Source organism: Myotis davidii, unplaced genomic scaffold (genome assembly GCF_000327345.1).
Source record: "Myotis davidii unplaced genomic scaffold, ASM32734v1 scaffold428, whole genome shotgun sequence".
NCBI lineage: Eukaryota > Metazoa > Chordata > Mammalia > Chiroptera > Vespertilionidae > Myotis > Myotis davidii.
This window is the reverse complement of record NW_006299834.1, coordinates 2,666,750-2,677,037: the sequence shown is the minus strand read 5'-3', so window position 1 is coordinate 2,677,037 and position 10,288 is coordinate 2,666,750. Positions and strand designations below refer to the sequence as shown.

General features: G+C 42.3%; 1 protein-coding gene across 1 annotated transcript in view; it reads left to right on the top strand.

Annotated features, from left to right (window-relative positions):
• The window catches only part of XPNPEP3 (X-prolyl aminopeptidase 3, mitochondrial), a 36,283-nt gene that overhangs the window by 21,903 nt on the left and 4,092 nt on the right, over positions 1-10,288 (top strand). The window contains 5 exon segments of the mRNA XM_006775975.2: positions 530-592; positions 1,411-1,524; positions 4,787-4,872; positions 7,877-8,057; positions 9,111-9,231. Coding sequence (XP_006776038.1) covers positions 530-592; positions 1,411-1,524; positions 4,787-4,872; positions 7,877-8,057; positions 9,111-9,231 — 565 coding nt within the window.

Below are 10,288 nucleotides of genomic sequence, written 5' to 3'. Positions count from 1 at the left end.
CCCTTCCCCATAAGCTGTACAGTGTCTACTCATGATGTGTCCTGGTTATAAGATGCACAGAATGAAATGCAAAGAAACCCCATTTTACATCTTTAAAAATACAAACATTTAGCCGAAACCAGTTTGGCTCAGTAGATAGAGCGTCGGCCTGTGGACTGAAAGGTCCCAGGTTCGATTCCAGTCAAGGGCATGTACCTGGGTTGCAGGCACATCCCCAGTAGGAGATGTGCAGGAGGCAGCTGATCGATGTTTCTCTCATCGATGTTTCTAACTATCTCTCTCCCTTCCTCTCTGTAAAAAATCAATAAAATATATTTTAAAAAAAATACAAACATTTAAATAGCACCTCGTGAAGTAAGAAGGTCAAGTGTTAATTGAGAGTATGGGCTACATTGTGATAAGACAACCCTAATAAGTGGCAGTCATAACATCTGCCCCTTGATCTTTATAGGAAAGACAGTATTTTGAACATTTGAGTAAGCAGAATAGTTAACATTAGACTTCTTTTCATGCTCCATTCTATTTGCAGGCTTTCATAGAGACCATGTTTGCCAGCAAAGCGCCTGTGGATGAGAGCTTTCTTTATGCTAAGGTGAGCTTTCAGTGATGGGAAGGCACACGTAAAGTAATTCCATTGATTTGCAGGTGGCATCTGGCTGGCTTTTATGGAAGTGACCAGGAGATCAGTGGAGAGGATTTGGTTCTTAAATGTCACTAGTAATTTATTAGATGAGTCTAAAATATGTGGAGTAACAGTTAAATGAGAAAATCCGCAGAGTAGAGCTATTGAAGAAGAAAAGGTTTACATAAATGTGAGATGACAAGACTAGTGCTGTTTAAGTAAATGTAAAGGAAGAGACTCTGAGGTTGAGCTGTAGATAGCAGCACATGGTTGCCAGTCTCGAGCTCCATCCTAGGACATAATGAAATTCGTAGAGTTTACCATTTGCCTAGCATATTTTTATTTTTATTTTCCAGAGCTTGTAGGTCAGTAGCTATTTGAAAGTTTGACGTTAGTCATTTAGAGTTGTTGTTAAAAATGCAAGCTGTATTCCAATGTTTATCTAAATAAGAATAAACAAACAGTAACTTGACATGACTTATCTTTTTGCTCACCCTTGATCATAGGTTTTCTGTGTCCTCTTCTGGACTTAATTTGAAAATCAGAAATTTAGAGTACTCACAAAAAAAGAACAGATTTAGTAATAGGATTGAATAACAGACTTGGGGTGAGACTAAAAGAAGTGGCCTGAAATTACAGCATTACAAGGTTTGTTAGGTATGGTGAATAGTTTTCCAGTAGTAACTTAAATGGAGGTGTGTGCTGTTGAGGAGAGCCTGGGCAGGGACAGCCCTAAAGAAATCCTTTCTTCAGTCATACTTAGAGTTACACTTTGCTGCTTTTTTCAGTTTGAATTTGAATACCGAGCCCGGGGAGCAGACATCTTAGCCTACCCACCTGTGGTTGCTGGAGGTAATCGGTCAAACACTTTGCACTATGTGAAGAATAATCAACTCATCAAGGTACAGTACTACCCATCAGCACTGCTTCCTCGGGGTCCAGATGCCCTAGTAGAAAACTCACTAACTTCGGGGTTCCCTAATTTCCAGCTTTAACAAAATGCTTTTACAGACATTATCTCATTTGATCCTCACGTTAGCGCTATGAGATAGAAGCAGTTATTAACATGCCTGTTTTATAGGTGAGGAAAATAAACTTTTAAAAATTAGGCAATTCGTAGTGCAGAGGCAAATATTCTACCCTAAAGCCTCTGCTCTTTTTCTTTTATAACACTCCTCCAAGGACTGGTAGCTAGCTGCAGTGGGTTAAGCATATGGGAGCAGACAGACATTTTTTTTTTAATGTTTTTATTGACTAGAGAGAGGAGGGGAGAGGGGGAGCGATACAGAAACATCGATGAGAGAGAAATATCAACATCGATTGGCTGCCCTCGCTGGGGATTGAGCCCACAACCTGCACATGTGCCCTGACCCGGAATGGAACCTAGTGTATGGATCGACGCTCAACCACTGAGCCACACTGGCCAGGCAGATTGTAAGAATGAATACCTTATTAGCTGTCAGAGAATTTCTCTTTTATGGTTTTCTCCCCAAGTGACTATACAAGTAAAGAATTGTGTACTCCCGCCCTAACCGGTTTAGCTCAGTGGATAGAGCGTCAGCCTGCAGACTCAAGGGTCCCAGGTTTGATTCCGGTCAAGGGCATGTACCTTGGTTGCCGGTACATCCCCAGTAGGGGTTGTGCAGGAGGCAACTGATCGATGTTTCTCATCAATGTTTCTAACTCTCTATTCTCCTCCTCCCTTCCTCTCTGTAAAAAAATCAATGGAATATATTTAAAAAGAAAGAAAGAAAGAATTGTGTACTCCTTTGTTAAGTCCACTTTTAATTATTTATTTTAATATTTGGTAAATTCAAAAGACTAAATATAGCAAACGTAAATTATACAGCAGATATTTAAAGTGAATACCTATGACTTACTAGACTCAAAAGTTAGAAGATTACCACCCTGGCCAGTGTGGCTCAGTTGTTTGGGCGTTGTCCCATACACCAAAATGTTGCCAGTTCCATTCTGGTCAGGGCACATGCCCGGTTCAATCCCTGGTAGGGGGCGTTCAGGAGGCAGCTGATGGATGTTTCGTTCTCACATCGATGTTTCTCTCCGTCTCCTTTTCCCTCTCTCTAAAAATCAATTTTTAAAATATTTTTAAAAAAGAAAAATTAGAACATTACAAATACTCTGTATCTGCATGTGTACCCTATGCTCTCCATCCTGCTGCCTCCCTCCCACAGGTCACTAACTGGTAGCCTACATTTTTTGTCATTTCCTTGACTTTTTTAAATACTCGTATTACATGTACATAATAAACAATATTAATTAGTTCTGCTTGCTTATGAAGAATACAAATTGATATATATATTATTTTACTCATAAGTGTATGATAATACTAGTTGTTTTCTAATTAAATTTATTCTACCAATTTGCCAGAAACAACCACATGATTCTTCAAAGTTAGTTACTATATGTGCATTCATTTGATCATTGTGGTGTGCCAGGTTCCATGTTTATTTAGATGTGAATAAGATATGCCCAGTAACATGACATGTAGTAAGATAGAGATGTACCCAAAGTTTTCTTCTTCCCCCACATGCATTTTGATGGGAAGCAAAAAGAGAAGTAACATTCTAAAGTTAAATGATTAAGCCCTAGCCAGTTTTGCTCAGTGGATAGAGCATCGGCCTGTGGACCAAAGGGTCCCGGTTTCATTTCTGGTCTAGGGCACATACCTTGGTTGCAGGCTCCTCCCTGGCCCAGGCCCTAGTGGAGCTCGTGCAGGAAGCAACCAGTTGATGTGTTTCTCTCACATCGATGTTTCTCTCTGTCTTTCCCTCTCTCTTCCACTTTCCCTAAAAAAAATATAAATAGTTAAATGGGTAAGAGTAACTGTATTTTAATGAGGCTCTAGATAAAATCCTTATCTAGGGTTATGTTAATTAGTAGTGATAGTCATAATGGTAACATGTATGATGTGCTGATGTTTGCACCTAGTAATTCAAACCCAAGCAGGTTCCAGAGCCAATGCACTTAACCACTATGCAGTGGTACCTTTCTATTTTTTTTTATTAAAATAACTTTTTTATTGATTGATTGAATTTTAAAGAGTGAGTAAGGGAGAGAGAGAAAAAAATCCACTTGTCCACTTGTTATTCCACTTATATTTATGCATTCATTGTTTGATTCTTGTATGTACCCTGACTGGGGATTGAACCTGCAACCTTGGCATATTAGGACAATATCTAACCAACTGTGCTACCTGGCCAGCGTGCAATGGCACCTTTCTTAAGCCAATATGAGTTCATTTGAAACATTTAGATCAGTGGTCCACCCCATAACAAAGAAACAGAATTTCTGGAGGATGAGGCCCAGAAATCAGGATTTTAAAAAGATTCCCAGGTGATTCTACTGTGCAGCCAAGGTTGAGAACCACTGATTTAGATGGTGTTTCTTTTTTTTTTTTCCCTTAATCCTGACCCAAGGATATTTTTCCATTGATTTTTAGAGAGAATGGAAGAGAGAGGGAGAGGCAGAGAGAAGCGTCGATGTGAGAGAGACGCATCGATTGGTTGCCTCCTGCATGCACCCTGACCAGGGCCAGGGAACTTGCAACCAAGGTACATGCCCTTGACCAGAATCGAACCTGGAACCCTTCACTCTGCAGGCCCGATGCTCTATCCACAGAGCCATACAGACTAGGGCTAGGTGCTGTTTCTTATGAGAAGGAACCAGAGAGGATTAGTCTCCTTTAAATTAGAGCTTTTAAAATCTATTCTATATATATAAAAGCCTAAGCCACTGGCCGATCAGCTGAACGTCTGGTAGCTTTGACATGCAATGACCACCAGGGGGCAGACACTCTGACCAGTATCTATGACATGCACTGACCACCAGGGGGCAGATGCATCATCCTCTAGCCTCTAGGAGCACCGCTGCCGAGCTGCGGTGACTTGGCAGCTGAGGTTCTTGGGTAACACACCCGGAACCAGAGAGGAGGGAGTCCAATTCCGGGACCTCCTCAGGAGATGTGGGAGAGCCGATTTCAGCCCAGTCCCACAGGCCAGGCCGAGGAACCCCACCGGTGCACGAATCCATGATCCGGGCCTCTAGTATATATAAAACATGAAAGGCACAAAGGGTTTAAGTTAAAAAAACAACAACTGAGAACCCAGAGGTCACCGACTTTGACCTATTGTGCTTTTTTTCCAGGATGGGGAAATGGTGCTGCTGGATGGAGGTTGTGAATCTTCTTGCTATGTGAGTGACATCACCCGTACCTGGCCTGTCAATGGCAGGTACGTCTTCTACAGATCCCACTGCTTCTTTGGAGTGTGGTTATATTTGGAATAAATGGCTAATGAGATAGACAGGTCCCCTCTAGCTCAGGTTAACTGCCTTTGCAAAGCTCCTGATTATTTTTTACGATTGTTTAGTCATCATCACAGGATCAGGGACCTAGAAACTCCTAGTTAACATCCACACACATACAGATGTGTGTATATATAGTATATATGTATTTAGGTTGGTAGATAGATTGATTGATAATGATTGATGCATTTAAGGAACTGACTCACGCATTTGTAGGGCAGGCTGGAAACTCATGCGCAAAAGTTGATGTTGCAGTCTTGAGGCAGAATTCTTTCTCCAGTATGGCAAGGCAGTTCTGGCATTTGAATTCATTTAGTATAAGATACCTTGTGGCCCACGCTTCAGCCAACCAACCAAATAAACTGTTGGCGCCTTTTTGAACCCTTGAGCTATAACATTGAATCCAGAATCGCTGCTTTGTGGACATATATCAATAAGTTCAGCCTGTTCCAACTTTGTGTTCCTTTCAGCTATCCCACACATTACTATCCATTTCCACACATATTCTCAGATTTTTATCTATACAAGTAAGAAAAATCATGCAGTTCTCTTTGGATTATCATGCACCTCCTTGTGGGTCACACTTTGCACCTAACCTTTGGGACCTGCTAGGAGTACAATCTAGTTAAAAGTCCAGAGGCAAGTACCAAGGCAACTACCTAAGGGGAGAACCTGTAGGCTCTCAGTCCAAACTAGATTAGTCTCAGATGGTGGTAGAAGGGCTGCTTCTGCCAGCAAAGAAGACAACAGAATTTAGGGGTTCAGTGTCCCTAGCTTCATCAGGATCGGTCAGAATTGCACAGCTCAGATTTGTGCATTCCAGTGTATGTAAAATTTACATTTAAAAATACGTGCCCTAACCTGTTTGGCTCAGTGGATAGAGTGTCGGCCTATGGACTAAAGGGTCCCAGGTTTGATTCTGGCCAAGGGCATGTACCTTGGTTATGGGCACATCCCCAGTAGGAGGTGTGCAGGAGGCAGCTGATCGATGTTCCTCTCTCATCAGTGTTTCTAACTCTCTATCCCTCTCCCCTCCTCTCTGTGAAAAATCAATAAAATATATTTTAAAAAAATATGTACTAGTACTGTGGTGGCATGGAGTATGGGTATAAACATAATGTTGATAAATTTGAACCTGGGAGTTGGGTATGTAGGTGTTCATTATACCATTATATTGTTATACTTTAATATTAGGGGACATTTAGATTGAATCTATCCTATATAATAAAAGAGTAATATGCAAATCGACCGAACAGTGGAACAACTGGTTGCTATATTGCACACTGACCACCAGGGCGCAGACACTCAATGCAGGAGCTGCCCCCTGGTAGTCAGTGCACTCCCACAGTGGGAGTGCTGCTCAGCCAGAAGCCAGGCTCATGGCTGATGAGTGCAGTGGCGGTGGCAGGAGCCTCTCCCGTCTCCATGGCAGTGCTAAGGATGTCCAACTGCGGGGAACGTCCCTAAGCCATCAGTTGGACATACCCCAAGGGCTCCTGGACTGCGAGAGGGCACAGGCCGGGCTGAGGTCCCCCTCCCCCCCCCCAAGTGCATGAATTTCGTGCACCAGGTCTCTAGTTATAATTATAAGAAAACATTATAGTGAACATTTTTGTACATACAGCTTTTTTTGTATTTCAAATATTTTCTTAGGATGGATTCTTAGAGCAGAATTACAAGCTCAGATTTTATGAGCATCTTTGAAGGCCTTTGACTTAATTGGCTGTACTACTTATGGGAGTGTAAAATAGTACATGGAACCACGTATCATATACCACCCCATTTTAATTTTTTTCCCATTCTTCCCCATGATTGCTGAAGAAATTGTTATACTAAGGACACCTAGAAACTAGTAAATTACTAGTAACTGAAGGATTGACTAGTTTATCCCATGACATGGCTTTGTCTCTAAAAAAAATAGATCCCTAAGCTTTTTTTTTTTAATATATTTTATTGATTTTTTTACAGAGAGGAAGGGAGAGGGATAGAGAGTTAGAAACATCGATGAGAGAGAAACATCAATCAGCTGCCTCCTGCACACCCCCCACTGGAGATGTGCCTGCAACCAAGGTACATGCCCTTGACTAGAATTGAACCCGGGACCCTTGAGTCCACAGGCTGACGCTCTATCCACTGAGCCAAACTGGTCAGGGCAAGCTTCTTTTTTTAATGGTAAAAAGTGGAAAGGATCAAGAGTGACCTGGTCTGGCCCTCTGGCTGCATTCAGGGCTGGGTACATCCTCTAGCCTCAGCTCATTTATATCTGCTGGCTGTGTGAAGGACTGTTTCTCCCCAGTCTGAAGGGTTATTGCTCTTCCTGTTGAGCATCTAGGGTGTGATTAAGGTCCTGTCCATAATGCTATGTTGGTATGATTAAATATCTACAATGCCTCATCATCATCGCCTTGGAGTTTTCTAATCAAACCACTAACAGCAGGGCTGGTGGAGAAGGCAATATGTTCGCCATCCTAGAATTGACGAGCGCTTTTACACATTATGTTTTGGGGAAGAAAGATGTAAGTTGTTTTGAAAGAACTTACATTGGCTATAGATAAGGGTTTGGGGGGCGGGGGTTGGTGCAGGAGGGCGTTTTAGGGTAGGAGCACAGTCTGGAGGAAGAAATATTTACTTCTTTTGATTGGTTACAGGCAGCAGTCTTGAAAGTTCATGCACATGCTGGCTGTGGTGGTGGCTGGTGGTCAGTTCATAGACCCTGGGAGCTGAGTCAGAGCTTCTAACATACATCCAAATATGAGCGGTCTTTTGTTAGTTGGCACGACACCATTAACTGGTCAACTATTCCTGTCCCTTCCTCTCACTCTCCCACTGCTGTAATTTGACTTATAACATCTCAGAATTTTTTTCTTGTCACAAACTTCCTGCAATATCAGTCAATTCCAAATTTGCATTCTTTGGTTTTCCTGTCCCCAGGTTTACCGCACCTCAAGCAGAACTCTATGAAGCTGTTCTAGAAATCCAGAGAGATTGTCTGACCCTCTGCTCCCCCGGAACAAGCTTGGAAAACATCTACAGCATGATGCTGACCCTGATAGGGCAGAAGCTTAAAGAGTTGGGGTTCCTGAAGAACATTAAGGAAAATAGTGCCTTCAGGGTACCTCACTTCTTTTGACTCAGTTCTCAAGAACGCCTTACATGCTGCTCAGTTTTTATGTAAAGCTAATTAGATTTAGAAATGGTCTTTGTGATTCTTCATCTGTAAAAGGGATTTACAATGAACCGGGATTACAACAAAGGGAGTCAGTACTTATTTCTCCCAGAAGGTGGCAGCACATTCTGGTTCATTGCATACTGCATAGTGTGCAACTAGCTCCGTCGTCAGAAGACATAAAATGAAGTCTGGTGCAGAGGGTGGAAAAGGACACAAAAAGGAGGAGAGGTTAACTCTTGATTCTTTTGTGCTAATTCTGAAAAGGTAGAGGTCGAAGGAGAGGGTGTTTGTTGCTTCAGTGACACTGTTGAGACTTTAACAATATCCTCAAGGGCATGTCTTTAGGGAATTTCATCTGCATCCAAATGTATTCAGTAAAAATGTAAAGCCTCAGCTTTAAATTAAAATGCCGGGTGGTCAAGCCAAACAGACCATTAAGGCATCTCCCATCTCCAAGGTTAGGCTGCCAGGGTTTCTATTATCGATAGGAAAGAAGCTATAAATTCCTCCTGCTCAGGCCAGCAAATCTTTAATTAATGGATAGAAACATCCAGGCCAGTAAATGCCTAGTAATTGCAGTGTTATTTGATGTTTCAGCCTGCTCCACAAGTTGCTGTGAGATACTTGGGGTCTCCAGAGTAGACTTCCTGAGAGGGATGTGTGAATGTTGAAAAGAGAACTATTCTAACATAGTCACCCTCCTTCAAAAAAAGAGATTTTTATTAACCATAGTCATTACTGGGCTTACCCAAGTGAGCATGTGTGTAGTATATTAAATACTGGGAGTGGAAATGTGGATTAGTTAGAATGCACTGGCAGAATTTCATTCCAGAGGTGGCAGTGATCAGGTCTCTTGGTCAGTAGCCTAAGGACAGATTAAACATCGTGGCAGAACCATGGGGGAGCAGTTAACACCTATCTCATTGACTTGTACATGCCCGACTTCCCCTCAAGGGGCCATTGCTCTAATAATACTGTGGCAATTACCTTTTCCAGGCTGCTCGAAAATACTGCCCTCACCACGTTGGCCATTACCTGGGGATGGATGTCCATGACACTCCAGACATTCCCCGATCCCTCCCTCTGCAGCCCGGCATGGTGATCACAGTGGAGCCAGGTAAGGGGATAGGGAGTGTTAGCAGCCTCTACCCCTTGGGACATGTAATCGTAGTGTCAGATAGAAAGGGAAACACCATGGCGAGGGTGAAGATTGATATGACAAGAGTAAGTTTTAAATACTGATGCTGCTTTTGTCATGAAAACAGATCTCATGCTTAGATTTCAAGTGTTTTTATCTCTAAATTAAGTAATTATAGCTGGGACACGTCTTTCATACCACCCTTTGAATCCAGTAAACGTTACTCTCTGGCCTTGCATATCACTTAGTCCAGTCTAGTCAGCGCATGGTGCTTCCTTAGACTTTGAGGACAAAATCCTTTGCTGACCTTTTCTTTTTATCACAGAGCAGAAGGTGAGGAAGTTTATAGTTTCTTTAACTTGAAAAGAGTGTTGTCTGTCTGACTTCATGATTAGAGAGGGCACCTTGGGCTCTTAGAATTTCCAAATGTTTATTAAAGTCCTTTTTTTTTCCTTCACATTTATGGCTTATTGAGAGGGCTTATTTGAGTATTTCTACAGCTTCTGGTTGTTCAGGCTAATAATCTAAATAAGTGGTATTTAAATATGTTTTCAAATACCTTATGTTTTTATTTTAACGAAGTTCCCTTTTTCCAGGGGACTATTAGGCAAAGAAAGAATACATTTATATAATCTACTGGTTCCCAGCATATGCTGACATACTCACAGTTTAAGTAACTTTATGGCCTGCCTGAGCCACTAGAATATAAAAGAATCATGATCAGCATTACCATATGGAGCCTGTAGTCTACTATACAAAATAACTATAATAATAGTTCTAATAATGATAGTCAATATTTATTGACCATTATACTAGAGGCCCGGTGCACAAAAATTTGTGCACTCGGGGGGAAGGGGGGTCCCTCAGCCTGGCCTGTGCCCTCTCGCAGTCTGGGACCCCTCGGGAGATAACGACCTGCTGGCTTAGGCCTGCTCCCAGGTGGCAGAGGGCAGGCCCAATCACTAGGTGCAGCCCCTGGTCGGGCTCAGAGCAGGGCCGATTGAGGAGTTGGGGCGCCGGCCCTATCATGCACAGA